Consider the following 16,046-nt stretch of genomic DNA (forward strand, 5'->3'; position numbering starts at 1 on the left):
AATGGCAGTTTTAGTCAACTCAAAATCAGTCACATTCAAAAACATTGGACTGCCTTTGCTTTTAAAAACTATCACTGAGAATATCATCATATCTAACTAATGTGATTACTAAGTTAACACATAATTAATGTTGAAGAGTTCAAATTTCATGAACAAATAATTGTATCATGACCAAATGAAAAGTAACTCATATTAGAGCATACCACAAATGTCTTTGTTATAGCAGAAGATGTTATCTGTCGGAGTCATGTGCATACACAATGAACTACTAAAAAAAAAAAAAAAAAAATCGGAATTTTTTTTTTTGGGGGGGGAGATAAAAAAAAGCGGAATTCCGCGAATTAGCGGAAAAATCACATCCCTGCAATTATATGCGACAATAACATAAAACAGTTTAAGATGTGCAGTAGCTGAGCCCATGTCCAAATCCATGTGTACTTTTCTGACCTGGGGCGCCTTTGTGCTTCCGGTACAAAGGTGACATCTTTTTCATCCCAGATATCCTCTTCATCCGAACCAGGATCCTCAAACTGCTGGATTTTCTCCCTACAACGTGCTTCAAACATAGCTACTTTCACCTGGGGATATGGGATCATAGAATTAGAAAAACATTGTTCACTAATTATGTGTATTTATTACAAATCATGAGCAGACTCAACGAGCAGAACTACTGGGAAGGTTATAATTACATTAACATATATTGTATCCTGTTTTTTTGTTTGTCAGTTTACATTCTTCTAAGAAAATATTCAAAATCAATATATTTCCGATTAACATCACTCCAACCTCTCTGGGTGCCAATTGAAATTGAGACATCGTAGTACAATTTAACCATTTTTTTCGTGACAATTATTTTAATACTTTTAATAACCTCAACAACAACAATGAAGAAGTATATCCATCCATCCATCTAGCCATCCATTACTGTTGTCAAATACATTTAAGAAAAATCTTTAATTTATATACACATACATTTTTAGTTTTGTTTTAGCATGAACACAAACTTCTTTTTTTTTAATTATCATTTATCGCATACAACAAGGACCATGGATTATTTTAAAACTTCAACCTACAAAATCTATTCATTTTTACAGCAGCTCATTCATACATATGGGCAGATAGTACTGTATTTGAACAATAACATATTTTGTGATTTTGCCTTTTCCACCACAATGGATTTAAAATAAAACAACCACGATGTGACTAAAATGTAGGTATTCACTTCACATTTACCAGTTAGGTCTTACAGACATTTTATGCATTACATACAGACTTATACGGTAAAAAGTAAAACAATTTTTTTAAATGACTTAAAAATCCACATTATAGCAGGGATTCACTGACTGTGCAGGTTTGACTGTAAATAGACTGCCATTTTTGAAACAGTATAATTTTCCTTAATAATATGTGATACATTCTCCTATGTTTTGATTTGTAATAGAATGTACAGTGTGTATGTATGATCAGTGATCTCAGCTTTACACACTATTTTTAAGCAGTAGTATTACATATACACGCCATTCCTTGTTTGATGGCTATGAGAGATCAATATTTTGTTGCCATATATTTAAGTGTGGATCAGATATACATCTTAGATCGAACCTTTTGCTTGAACACAGAATGTCTACACCCAGTCTCAGGCCCCGTGGACACAAAAATACATTTCAGTGTATTTATTCACTGTTATTGACCATTTGGCCAGTTTGTCCACAAGGACGCGGTGTTCAGGTGCCTGAAAATGATCGCCTTTATAAACGGGGCCCCAGAGTGGAGAGATCTCAATATGCCACCGTTTGCATTTCAGTGTGGACAGCACATATGCGTATATTCCTTACATGATGCGCAGTTGTTGTGAAAAAAATGTGCGAACCACCATCACTGACAACAGTGGCGGATAACTACAGGGTCAAATGAACCCACAACCTTGAAGCTTGTGTCCACTTGTGTCGGAACTTGTATCGTTCTGCTAATATCACGTAACCAGTTACGTTTGAGGCATCATTCATACGTCACAACGCGTATTGACGGCTAGAAACGGTTTGCTGGCTGTCATTGGTTTGATAGGTTAATTAGGCGCTAACTTGTGTAATAAGCACCAAACTATTGAATGTGGGGGTTTTGTGCATTAGAAATGGTGACCAGTGAAAAGCAACGTTCAAAAGTTTGGATCATTTTAATCTTACACCACCAAATAAGGTTTGTGGGAAGTGCTTGCAAATATCTTCCAGCATCGTCAGTGTCACGTGAACAATGCATATTTTCCAAAGCCAGAAAAATGGTGAGTGTAAAGAGGAGCCACCTAAAACCATCAATTGTGGAGAAATTTGTATTTTTGAAAAACTAGTAAATACCTCTGTGCCCTTTTCTGTTCACACATACTCTCTTTATACTAAATATGCACACGCCCAACAAATGTACTTTGTTTATGAAAAATGGCAACATTATCTACAGTCTTAAATGTAATACATTGATCTGTATCATATTTATGTTACCATTATTGCTGAAAGACAAGAGTGAGTGAATATTTCAGTCTTTAGTGACATAGGTTGCTTTGACTGCCTTCGTCCACTTGATGTCCCTTTCACTGAAGCACCAAAGCTCCGAATCTATTTGGGCACAATTTGAAGGGAAGATTTGACGCATCATGCTTTACCCGCCTATTGCTACAGCTAACTGTGATGACCTGAAGCGAAGCTCCACCTTAACATCATGCCAAACAGACAACACTGTGTTGAATTACCGACCGTTGTTGCAACTACTCTTCTTGACTCTTTGATGAAGTAAAATGTATTGAATACAACTGGAAATGCACTTTGTCATCTACATTAATATTCAAGATGAATAATGAAGGTACTTACACTTTCATTTGTATTGAGTGAAAAACTGATGTCTGATATTCTGTCAAAGGGAATACTGCAATGTTAAAGGAAAAATGGGTTAGTTAAAAGCTCATTATGTATTATGTTCAATGTGTCTACGGAAACTAAAATATACAGTGAAATGCTTAAGGTTATGACCTCAGCATTTTCATATAGTAACAGTAAATGATCAGAGAAATAAAAGTTAGCATGATTATGCGAGAAAAACAGAATTATTTCAACAAAACTTAAGTGGGGTGGCACAAAGAACAGACAAAATGTTATTGTAATGTTGATTTCAAAAAAATAAAAATAAAAAAGGCAAGTCAAATCAATTTTGAAGATCCCTTGTCTTAATGAAAAAACAGTAGTTTTTTTTCCCTCTCCACAAGCAGAATTACTCACCATTTCCTTGTTCTGCATTTTTATCTGGTAAAGATGTTCGTGCTTCCCCCCAATCAATCTGTCTTACGAGGTTAGCAAAATCTACCTGTATTTATCCATCCCAGGGGGCAGCCATTTTGCCATTTCATAATCCACACATACACACACACACACACACACATCAGACTACTGTATTTAGACTAGTGGGTCCATAAAGAACATTTTTGACTTCATTTTCCCTTTAAAGGTCCCAAGCCACTAACATTTTGTTTTTTGTTCTTAATTTTTTGTAATCTTTGATGTTCTTTTATCGAGTCTTCAAGATAATTTAGGTTGTAAATGAGCAGGTTTTCCTTTTTCAAGCTATAGTCGTTATTGACGGGGGATTGGAGCTATGCCAGCCTCCAAGTTATTATTATAATAGATATCTATTAAAATGCATATGGGAAGAAACAATTATATTGAGAAAAAAACTGGAAAAAAATGTGTCAAATTGTGAGTGCGTGGAGTCCAATGTATTTTGGTCGACCACAAATGTCTGAATGAGCCGTTTTCTCAATAATCAAGAATATTCAATATGTAGTGGCCACTATGTCAATTATGGTGTTGGCTCAGCTGAAATTGTTCTTTTTGTCTCCATGATGACGCCTGACAACTTTACAGCCGCACAGCGAACACCCTGAGGTAGGTTGACCAGCTCGGAAGCCGTGGTCTCCGGTTAATTCTCAATTGTGCTCTGACTTCTTTTGTTAAATCCACCTTTCATGGAAACGCCGTGACAGATTACTTTGACGAAGCCATCCTCAATGCTTGTGCCCAAACACAGGACAATACTGGTTCTGAAATCAGATCCGCTTGTTTTCGAGGCCTGTCGCCATCCAAATGCTACTGCACGCAAATGACAAACCGCGATATAGCACGCCACAGGTTCATTTTCAACCCTGTTATTCACAAAATAATGGAAAAAATGACTGCTGGAATGGGACCTTTAACATGAACGAGAAACATTTATGGTGTATCACACAAACAAGCATAAAAGTTATGATGGGTCTGGAGATGGAACAACAAAAAAATCAAAAGGATTCCTATAACACTAAAACCAGGTTAAAATAGGTGGGACAGCACACCATTGACTTCAAAGTGGTTCTGTACTGTCTGGATACGTTGAAATACATCAGACAGAAATTCTGGTAAATGTTTTGAATGACCACAAAGACTGACAGGCAGAACAAAATACAACAGTTTGTCAGTGTATAGGGTTATATTCGCATATGACAATACGTTTGCCAGCTTTGCATTGTCTTCAGTGTCTTGTCCCATCAGTTTGATTAATTAATTTATTTATTTTTAAAAATGTACAGTGATTGTACTCACTCCAAAACATCATCTGGGTCAGCAAACTCTTCGTCATTGAAGCCGAACTGCTCAATAAAATTGGACGTCATTTGTTGCATCTGATAATCGGAAAACGCCTAGCAAAAGCCAAGACCAATATTGATTAATGATGTACTCTCTAGAGCAGGGGTCACCAACATGGTGTCCGACGGCCTGTTCTAAATGTAGCTCACCAGTGATTCGACATTGTGATTTCCTAGGAATTTTTGTCTAAGTGATTATTTAAAATATTTCGAAATATTGCATTTATCTATTTTCTACATTATTAAATCACTGTTGACAATTGTGAAAAATTATTAACATGATCCGTGTCTATCTATCATTCATAATTAAAAACAACAATTATACAGTATGTGACTGGAGCTAATTTGTCATTTCACAAATGTCTTTTAAACTGGTAGCCTTCCGCATTCATCAGTACCCAAGTAGCTCTGAGTTAGAAAATGGTTGATAACCCCTGCTCTTGAGCCTACACAAAGCTAGCCAGTATTTACAGAATTTGATGACTGCACATAAGTCACACTATGTAACACAATAAAATGAGTCATATAACTGGATAATGGTGTCAAAATGATTTGGTAATATAAAATTCATGTGCAGTTTGTGGAGGAACCGTACTCAATATGTGGACATTTAAAAAAACTGTCCCTATTGACAGACATGTTTAGTGTCTAACTAATAATACAGTACTACAAAAGCTGAGTGAAGCTGCAGCCAGACGTTTACATAAACTCATAAATCTAATAAGAATCACGAGCAATGCTTGTATCGTGGCCATCTTTTGGGCATGGGTTGTTTAGAGTGAAGATTGGGCTGCTGTTAATAATCGGAATCATATTTCATTTTGGTGGTTGTGTGCTCAAAGCATCACCAGGGCGCATACCGATTTAACTTATTTCAATGTATTCATTAAAATGTAATCTTGAGTCAACTCGCACTGTTCAAAACGTTTGTGTTGCACGCCACAGAGAGAACCAGATTGCAAGCATGCAAAGAGAGACGTCAGGAGGAAAGATTAGAGTTATGTTGCACCTCTTGAGCAGGGGGGCTTTGCTTAAAGGTGTATTCAAGGATCTTCTCGAAAAGTAGAAGCCAAACGTCTGTTTGTCACTTTTTAAAAAAATGTGCATGTGAAAAAACATCCTACTAGCTCTCCTGCTCGTCCGGGGGAAACGCCTACACTGTAAAAATGGGGAGTGATAGTTACTTGAAAAAGCTTAGTAAAGGTTGATGCACTCAGTAGACTCAAAAGGAGTTTAACTACAAATACTGATGTGAAAAAAACTACTAGATTTTTTTCAAGTAAATCCCAACTGTGCAGGCTTATCTTCATCATCATCTTCATCAGTCTCTGCAGTCGGCCTGACTTCATAGATGGATGTCCTCTTGCGGCTCTCAGCCATTTTCAAAGTATGAGGTGAGATCGGTGGAGCTACAACGATGAATGGCTGAATCCGAAGCTCAGCGGCTACGTGCTACAAACACTGGAAGTGTGCATGCACCGCTAGGAACGACCACGCACGACGCCGTTACCGCAGACTGATTGAAGGGATCGAGAACCAATCGTTAAGATGATCCACCCGGAAGACGCAGCGACAAAAGATCCTTGAGTACAATTTTAAGGGCACCTCAAAAGTAGTCAGGAAGCTGACTACCGTCACTCCAACAACTAGTTGCCATTTTACACTCTGCCCACAGCAATTCTAAAGCCCAAATCTTTACAGTTGAGCTGAATAAATGCCTCAGTAAATACTAGAAAAACATTTCATGTTGTGGTATATTCTCATCTTTTATCCACAACATTTAGTTCCCTGAAAACTTAAGGAAAGCAGCTTTGTAGCAGACAAAGTAATAGCACTAGTCCGTCTTGTGATTAAAAAAAAAAAACATCTCATACATTTATTCAAACTTTCCCACTATGCTGATTAATGACCAAACCAAACAAAGAACAAAGAATGTTGGTGCTTCTTTTGTTTCAATTTTATGATGGTAGGTGGATGGAGGAGAGTTTTGTGTTGGAGAGCAGAGACAAAGCTCTGTTGCAGCGTCATGCTAACTTTCAGCAGTGCTACAAGCATTTTAAGAGGTAGATTGAATGTCAGACATTAAATAGCGGCAAATAGTTTTTATAATATTCAAGCAGTGGTCAAATTTGGCTGGAGGTTCTAGACAGAGATACTCAGGCCTTCAAATTAACTCATTCACTGGCATTGATGGCTATAGACGTAAAAAATTAATGTGACCTATTTCTATTAGTTTAACATTTTTTTCATTTCATTTCATTGTTTTATGAAAACCTAGAAAAAAAGGTTTATTGTACATTTATAACAGATATAAAATGTGTGATTAATCGTGAGTCAACTATTGAAGTCATGCGATTAATTACTATTAAGAATTTAAATCGTCTGACGCCCCTAATATTTTATTTTATTTTTAATTGGGGGCGTCAGGCGATAATTTTTTTTAATTGTAATTAATACCATGACTTCACTAGTTAACTAACGATTAAACATACATTTTATATCTTTTCTAAATGTACAATCATTTTTTTCCTAGGTTTTCATACTCTAGTTAACAAAAGTGGAAAAAAATAAATTAACAAACTAATAGAAATCATTAAAATTAATTTTGACGTCTATAGCCGTCAATGGCAGTGAATGAGTTAAAAGGCCCCTTGTAACTAGTGTTGTTCCGATACCGATAATGGCAGAGGCCCCGATACTGCATTAAAACAGTGGTATCGGTATCGGTGAGTACTAACAAGCCACATGCCAATACCATTCATTCTGACGCTAATACAGGACTTTGGATGCAGCATATTGTGTCTTGCTAATGCACGACATTCACTCATGTGTGACATGTTCACTGCATGCCAAGCTAAGACATCCTTTTGGCCTTTGAATGCTCTAAACTAATGGCAGGACAGCATTTTTATGTTGAGAAAAAAAAAACTTAGGTATCGGTATGGTATCGGCATAGGCCGATACAGCAAAGCTGGGTATCGGAATCGGTATTGGGGACCAAAAAACAGTATCGGAACAACACTACTTGTAACCTTTGACTTCAGAATATCTCCCTTAATGAGGTCCAGCCCAGCAGTCCTTCCCTGCTTTTCTGAGACTAATGTAACATTGAGTGTATGTTAACGTCTGACCACAACTGTAATATTGTTTGTTTTTGTGTGTGACAATGGCATGTACATGCATGCGTGCATTAAAGTTAATTGATTTGTCAGCCTTAGAATGAGAACCTTACTTGTTGTAGAGACGAGTCATGTTGAAAGCTGCTGTCTTTAAAGTCAACCTCATCATCAGTAGAGGATTGAATCTGGTGTGTGGTCACCTGATGAGAATAAGTAATGACATTGATGAACAAGCTGTGTCTCATGTAAAATATGGCATCACGATTGGATGCAAAAATAAAAAAAAATTAAAAATCCACTTTACGTTTAATATTTGGACAGTGAATGCAAACGTTTGGTGATGACAATCAGTCACAGGCTTGATGCAGGTATGACAAGCTAAACATTTACTGTACAGCTAAATTTTATATCTTATTCTCACCCAAAAAATGTGTTTTGTGTATTTGTTTTTCAAATAATGCAATCCCTTTAAGTTGTTTATTCAATCCAGATGTATTTACATCTGTATTTACATCCCATTTATGAAATTAATGATCCTCAACCGTTTGTTTTAAAAATGTTCACCTTACTACAGTTCTGGGCTCTTGTCTCATAATCGTTCTTAGATGTCAAACCCAAATTATTTCAGACTCAAGCAAAAATAAAAATAAAAAAACGAATTTGCCACACTGTCCCAAGACTTTTGGATGAGAGTGTATACTTTGGAAAGTGAGAATAACTGCTCAGAACAAAAGCCAATCATCGTTACTTTATTTTGAATATCCAAATGCCGACAATAAACTTGATGCTTTGAGCTGATGATCAACAATAAATAGACAATTTTGCTGAACTGAGTATCATTCATAGAGTAGTAGTAATTTTGTCACTTCCGAAAATAGACAGAAATTCAACATAATGTCAACAACAACGCTACTTGAGTTTGCAGCGATAACAACAGACAAAAGTGTTTGTGTGCTATTAGTTCAAAATTGCACCAAGTGTGCTCATTGATAACTTACCAGGTCAACAGTGTTTCTCTTGTTTGTGTCAGCCAGCTGCCCAGATATGAAGGCCTCCCATTTTTCTCTGTCCTCCACTTTTAGCTCTGTCACAAATATCGAGTTTATCTTCATAAAGTGTATTTTGCAGTTGAATATCACATACGTTCACACACACATATGCATACAGGTATACACAGCGCACATAGAAAGTGAGGCCAATTTTGAGGTACAGTGCACAGAAAAAAAGTGAATGATACAAAATATATTTCAGCTTCTATTTCCGTGTACTGTATTTTAAAAACCATCTAATACATACGTATTTTATTATTTTTAACATTTTTGTCGAGCAAGGTGAATAAAAACTAAAGCAATTTCTGGATTATAAGGCGCACCTGACTACAAGCCACACTTTATACATTTGGGGAATACTCAAGCTTGTTACACATATAAGCCGCACCGGACTGTAAGCCGCAGGTGTTTTAATGTTACCGCACCGGGTTCCCACTACTTTCTTTTCCATAATGAGGGCGCAAATTGTCTCGTTCTGTCTCTCCTAGTGTATTTGGGTTCGTTTTGCTCTGCCGGACGCTCCTGCGCGTCCTTTATAGTGCGCCCCCTTGTGAGCTGATGGATAAGCCGGACCTTTGTATTAGCCGCAGGGTCGAATGCAAGTAAGAAAAGTAGCGGCTTATAGTCCAGAAAGTAAGTAAGTACTTTGTTACAATTTTGCTGTGAATAATTGTTTACATTTTGTTTCAAACATGCATAAAAATAAAAATTGTGAAGCAAAAACTTGGGGGGATAAGAAGAAAAAAGGAATTGAAGCAAACAAAAAATATTGTGATTCATGGTATCAAATGCCTTCTGTAGATCAACAAACAGTCCTATTGTGAGTTTCTTCTTGTCTATTGAGTCAGTAATTTCTCCAAATAAGTTTTGCTAAAACTCAAGCTGTTGACCGGTTTGCTCTAAATCCATATTGACCGTCAGTGAGTAGTTTATATTTTTGTATGAATTTATCAAGTCTATTATTACATAGTTTTTCCAAGGATTTTGGAGAATTGTGGAAGAAGGGAGACACAATGTCATAATTTATGCCAGAACAGCACTAAATTGTCTGTTCTGGTGATGACCAAAGTAATTGTTTAGCTTTCTTTAAAGGGATACTTGACTCTTGCGCCATTTTCAAAAATAAAAAGTTTATATTTTGTTCAAAATTAATTTGATAACTACATTATTTTTTGTATACAATTCATGCCTTTTAAAAAAAAAAAAAGTCCACTTGCTGTCGACCGAGGATGACATTACCTGTGCTGAGGAAGTAGGTAATGACCAATCATGGCTCAGTTTGTGTGACTGTCCGTGACCTAGCACAGGTGATGTCATCTTCAGTCAACAGCAAGTGGAAAATTTTGTTTTTAAAGGTTTTAATTCTACATGAAAAATAATGAAGTTATCAAATTCCTTCTGGATAAAATATTAACTTTTTACTGCTGAAAATGGCTCAATGAATCAAGTATCCCTTTAATGTAAATACACTAACATATAGAATCTCTTTAACCAACTTCATATTTCTGATGTGAAAACAGTTGGTCATCCATCAACTTTTAAATTTGCCTAGGAAATTTTTGGAGGCTGAACGCAGTTCTTGATTAACTTCCAGTATCCAGTAAGCTGGCTATAATTTGGATATAAGGCAAATTCTTATTCCAGTTTCAGGGTGCTTGTGGTAGTATGATAGAGGTCCGAAATGCGAACATTTCAGAAGAAATTGGTTCCCGGAGCCCGGAATGTCAAAGGAGGTCTTTCTTTTTTTGCCGGCTCGAAAGAGTGGCGGCAAATAGAGACATAAACCCTGGTGTACTTACCAGAGATGAGCTGTTGTATCTGCAGTCCGTTAGGGCCTTTGTCACAGTTTTGAAGTATTGAATTAGCTATTCTAGTAAGGTGACCCATGTAGCCTCGCCGCCGACCACCTTCTACCCTGCAAAAGAAAATGGCATCAATAAATCTTGAGCAAACAGAGAAGCCAAAAAGTAAACCATCCTTTGACCTTTCATGTGTTTACCATTAGTTTGATCGTTTTCTCGTGTTTTAAGATTTGTACTGTCGAGTGCCCGGAAAGCTGCCTCTTGCCTCACTGTCTGCATGGAGACCTTCCACAACCATGTAAGATCATAAGAAGCCCTCTCACATGCCCCAAAAAAACAATACCAGTTGAAGCACATTAGCAACCCAAGGAGCTTTTTCTCTATCTCCATCCTGCACCAAAAACAACCTCCTTATTTATCAATGCTGCCGTGACATATCAGTATCCTCATCTCCCTCAACATCTCTGCTGTTTTTCTAAGCCCCGAGCACTACCACCAGGGTTCTCACCTGCTCCAAGCCCTGGCTGCATATCACACCCACCCTACCCTCATTACCCTTCACTGGGCTCTCATCAAGTTCACGGCCGGACTTTTGTTGGCCTCCTGTCGCCTTCCTGCCTCACTCCCACTGGCTTCACCTGTCCTCCATTTTAACACACAAAACAATTTTCATGACTTTCCCTTTGCAATGAAAATGAAGGCACACATCGAGAATCCCACTCTGAACTCTTTTAAGGGAACGAGGGAAATTAGTATAGCAATATCCTATTCTTCACACAATAAGAGTAAAGGAAATTTGAAATCAAAATCAAAAAGTGAAGTAGAAAGGATTTTCCAGAAAGTCTGTTCAGTAAATTCATGATGAAAATAGCAACCCCATCAAGTTAATATCTGGTAATAACAGTGGTTCTCAACCCCGGTCGTCGAGTATCCCTATCCAGCCTGTTCTTCATGTCTCCCTCAGCCAACACAGCTGAGGATCGTTATCAGGCTTCATGCAGAGTTGTCTGATTAGCTGATCGTTTGAAACCCCTTTATTGGCTGCTGGAGACATAGAAAACAAGCTGGATAGGGGTACTCGAGGACCGGGCTTAAGAAAAAGCAAGAAATAAATACTGCACGTAACATTACAAATATAAATAAATAATAAAAACAATACTTACTGCTCCTTTTCATTAGTGTTCCAAGCGTCAATGATTCTCTGTATGAAATTGCAATTTTGAAACAACTGTTGGAGAGAATTACAAAAAAAGTTAACTTCTAAATTCATCCAAAATATAATTAGGTATTGAACACCTTTAGTTAGATTTGTGAAATGAAATGGGAATTGGTTTTGTTTTAAAAGAAATGAAACACAAAACCCCACAAGCAGAATTTATCATCAGACTCTGTTTAAAGGGATAGCGTGTCGAGATGATTTTTCAATGTTCATTCATTCATAAAAATAAAAATAAACACTATTAATTTTAATAATATATAGTTCTATCACATCAACATACATTTTTTTATAGGCCTATAATCTAGGTCTAGCAAATCGCTAATAATATTGCATAGGGTGTGCCACACCTTAATAATTAAATATTAATCATCTACAGTACGTAATATATGTAAATCACCTTGTAAGTATAAATGGCAAACACTTAACAACAAATAGAACAGATTGTGTTAAACACATTTCATTGTGGCCTATAACCTGCACAATTCATTTGAAAGTAAAAAGTACAAATAACTTAAGGCACCAACGTACTTACCTTTCAGTGTATATATTTTGCAAATACAAAAATGGAATAATTAACCACAAATAAAGTGCTTTTTTTTTTTACTCAGCTGCAACCTCAAGGAAACTATAGTTCGCAGAGAGATAAGTGATCATCAAAAAGCAAATGATGTAAAGCTATGTTGTGATTCTATGACTTCTATGCTGCCATTTTATACTTTAATTGTGCCACTTGAGTACACAAATGTCTCACTTTAAACCGTGTGGTGTAATCTTAGCCAAACACAATAAAACAGCGGCAAAAAACATACAAATAAAAAAAGTAGATTTCTTCAAGATAAAAACGGGGAAAATAGGAAAACAGAGTATCTAACAAATGTTGGATGCTTTTTCAAGTATGAATAATGTATAATAGTGACTTGGGCCCAAAACATTTAAATGTCTGGTACAACAGAAAGCTGACGCTGAAATGGTATTTCATCTTTACGCATGACAACAACCCCATGTAGGCCTATATGTAAAATTCCATTACATGAAAATAGAAGTTTAGGAAAGTGCCCGCCAGAATAAAACCTTAATTCAATTAGAAATGCAGCAGTGACCTGAAGAAGGGTACACACAAGTGAGGCCTTCAAAAGAAAGTCGCGAGTGCCATGTTAACAGACTCCTACCCAAAATAGACGAAAAAGCTGTAACTAAATCAAACGATGTCACAACATGCATAAGCTATATTTAGGATGTGCACACATCAACCATCTTATTGTTGCGTCGTGCCACTAAGAGATTTGTTTCCTTTTTAAATTATTATATGACACATGGGAAAGAGGAATTTAAAATTTTATTTTCTGGTCTAATTTTTACATCAGAAAATGAAGATGTTTTTCAACATGGGCTTGCTCACTTATTACTACCTACAGAATATTTTCTTTATACTAATCTCTTTGCGCTTTTTGCCAATGCCCTTCACAATTCTCTACAATAACAAATAGGTAAAAAAAAAAATCTGAGGAGACAGTAAGGCTTAGAAATACATCAATTAAAAAATAAAATAAAATAATAAATTTAGCATGGGTCAGGGTAATTTCTTTTGTATACATCACCAAACCAAATACCAAATACCACCTACGAGTTGCAAAGTTCACAGTTGAGGAGGCACTCTAGAGACTATTTGTAAACGAGCAATTAAAAGTCAACTTTTCATAATCTGTCCCATTTAAGGCCATATCACACATTCCCACTAGACAGTAGGCCGATGTAGATGTACAGTATTTTAATCTTACATGTCTGACGAGGATGCTCTCTCTGGCATTTTCCTGTTCGGAATCAAGCTGGACTTCAGAGGTGAAAGGAGGCATGACCAAAATCACAGCTGTACAGATTTCCACCTGTATGTGAAGGAAGTTGTTCCAGATGTATCTGAAATACATATCCTATGGAAAAAAATAACAGTGCTATCGTTATTACCCAATATTTGTTTTTCTCTTGATATCCTAAAACATTTAACTATGCATGATTAAGTAAAATTCCTAACTGTCATTCAAATGTAAACAAAAAAAAAAAGGCTTCTGTCCCCATTCTGGGAATCTGACGACAACTTGATACACCTTAAGACTCCCAACAGGCCATTTATGAAACAGATGGCAGACCAAATAAGGACTGTGACAGTTTACTTTAAAGTGGGGTCGAGGGATTATTAATCAGATTTGAAGTTAAATTGAAATTGTAATACTCACAAGTATTACTCCCAAGGTGTTGAGGTGAATGAGCTCTTGACTGATGCAGGGAGTGTTGGTTTGCAACAGACTGACCACTAGTCTGACTACATGGAGCCTCGTGTTACCCACAGGAGGATCAAGCACCCCCCACGTTGTCCTCATCATGTCATTCTGATTGAGAGAATTTACAAAATAGGACATTTTTCAATCAGTCTCACTAACATTCACAACCGTGGACAATTTTGAGTTCTAAATTAAGCTAAAATCTGCATCAACTACAATTCTGTCTCTATTCAAATGAACCTTTGGCGGATCCAGCAGTAGTTGATGAAAGTCTTTGAGTCGTGGTCTCACAGCTTCCAAGATGCTATGGTTGACTGAGAATGAAGGGTTGGACATTCGAGGGGAGCATTCCATATGGCCCTCAAACCTTGAAGAGAGACACCCATGTCATTCTCAGTGCAGCTGGGCAATATGGCTTTCAATTTATAGCAGTTAACAAACATGTTAGCGTCAAAGTCAGTAGCATTTTGCAGAAAGAATTTATTTTTATTTTTTTATATATAATTTCTCCATCAGATATCAGGGGGTGATCGTTGCTGGCTCTTGCTCATTTGGTTGGCTGCCACAGTTGTATTCTGTAACTACTAAAACACTTAACATCAATTTCACACTTCTGATTTTGATATAATGTAATTGTGATGCAATGTTTAAACTTAAACTGACTTTGTATCAAGAGTTTGGTGTTTCAAGTTTATAGTATGAACTTCATACCCCAACATTTTGCAGCAGTAGCCCAAAAGAAAAATGGGGAGTTCAAGACAGCTCACCTTTAAAATACTTACATGGAACTTATTTTTTTACAATGTCTCCAATGAATCTATATGAAATGTCTACATTGAAATAGAAAAGGATGGGAAAGATCACAGGACATACGCTGGTCGTCTTGTCTCAAACAATGTAAGAAGGATCTGGATAACGCTGACAATCGCAGATTCTTTCTTCTCCTTATCGAAGATATGAGACAGCAACTTCTCCACTGTGGTCTGCCTGAAGACAGACATGAAGATCCATTACATTTATCACTCCACAGAAATTCTTACAAATGTTTAATTTACTGTCTAACACTCTGCTGGAATTTTGGCCAACTCCTTTTTTTTTGCCAACTGCTCCAAGTCTCTCAGTTTTACCAATAATTTTGACTATTTCATTTTTGGAGTTGTGTGTGCAATGGTCAGGTTTGGCTTTTTTCCTCAGTTTTTTTGTGTGTGTGTTGTTCCAATACAAACAAAAGAACTAAATGCGAATAGCAAAGAATATGTAAATGAGACCATTTTCTGATAGCAGTGGTGCATTACCTGACAGAAGCAAAGGGGTGCCAATGTTTTTGGCCATGACTGCACTTGATGTGGCTACACCAAGATTATTAAAACAAACAACTTTTCGTTTTGGTTGATGAGACAGTGTCATTGATCTAACACGTTTGCTAAGCACTATGTATTTATTTAAAAAGACAAAAACAAAAAAAACACACACATACTTTTCAAGTGTAGCCAGTAATGGGTCTGGCTGGGGGCACCCCTGGACCTGGAACATCTGGTCTCTGCTCAGTCTGATGATCTCACACAGTGACTGAGAGGCATTGGAGTGTCTCTGTGTGAATAGTACAGTTTATAGGAAATACTACTACTACTTCTAATACCAATAATACATTATCACATTTTGTCATGCCATACACTAAAATAAATAAATAACTGTGGCCCTAAAATTTCAGGGTAGGGACCACTGAGACCCAAGACAGTAAAAACAAACAAAAAATTGTACAAAAGACTATAACGGCAAGATTTTATGCCCAAACTGATTGTTACTGTTTTGGGGGATTTTGTGCAAATATTCTCTTATTTTGAATTTGCTAGACGCAACATGTTCAATAAATAAATAAATAAAAATGTAATGACAACAAAAGACTGCGAAAGTTATAGAA

General features: G+C 36.7%; 1 protein-coding gene across 4 annotated transcripts in view; it reads right to left on the reverse strand.

The window, feature by feature from the left end:
* The window catches only part of ppp6r3 (protein phosphatase 6, regulatory subunit 3), a 34,322-nt gene that overhangs the window by 10,126 nt on the left and 8,150 nt on the right, over positions 1-16,046 (reverse strand). For 2 of the 4 annotated variants that reach the window (XM_077567097.1, XM_077567096.1), the window contains exons 7-18: positions 15,603-15,715; positions 14,999-15,112; positions 14,366-14,492; positions 14,081-14,233; positions 13,628-13,777; positions 11,794-11,858; positions 10,628-10,743; positions 8,778-8,863; positions 7,893-7,979; positions 4,617-4,714; positions 2,859-2,913; positions 448-578 (exon numbers count right to left, since the gene is read on the reverse strand). In XM_077567097.1, the coding sequence (XP_077423223.1) occupies positions 448-578; positions 2,859-2,913; positions 4,617-4,714; positions 7,893-7,979; positions 8,778-8,863; positions 10,628-10,743; positions 11,794-11,858; positions 13,628-13,777; positions 14,081-14,233; positions 14,366-14,492; positions 14,999-15,112; positions 15,603-15,715 (1,295 nt within the window). The remainder of the gene's footprint in view (positions 1-447; positions 579-2,858; positions 2,914-4,616; positions 4,715-7,892; positions 7,980-8,777; positions 8,864-10,627; positions 10,744-11,793; positions 11,859-13,627; positions 13,778-14,080; positions 14,234-14,365; positions 14,493-14,998; positions 15,113-15,602; positions 15,716-16,046) is intronic. The other 2 variants (XM_077567098.1, XM_077567099.1) reach the window with 2 other exon arrangements.

The sequence above is a fragment of the Vanacampus margaritifer genome, chromosome 6, assembly GCF_051991255.1.
Source record: "Vanacampus margaritifer isolate UIUO_Vmar chromosome 6, RoL_Vmar_1.0, whole genome shotgun sequence".
NCBI lineage: Eukaryota > Metazoa > Chordata > Actinopteri > Syngnathiformes > Syngnathidae > Vanacampus > Vanacampus margaritifer.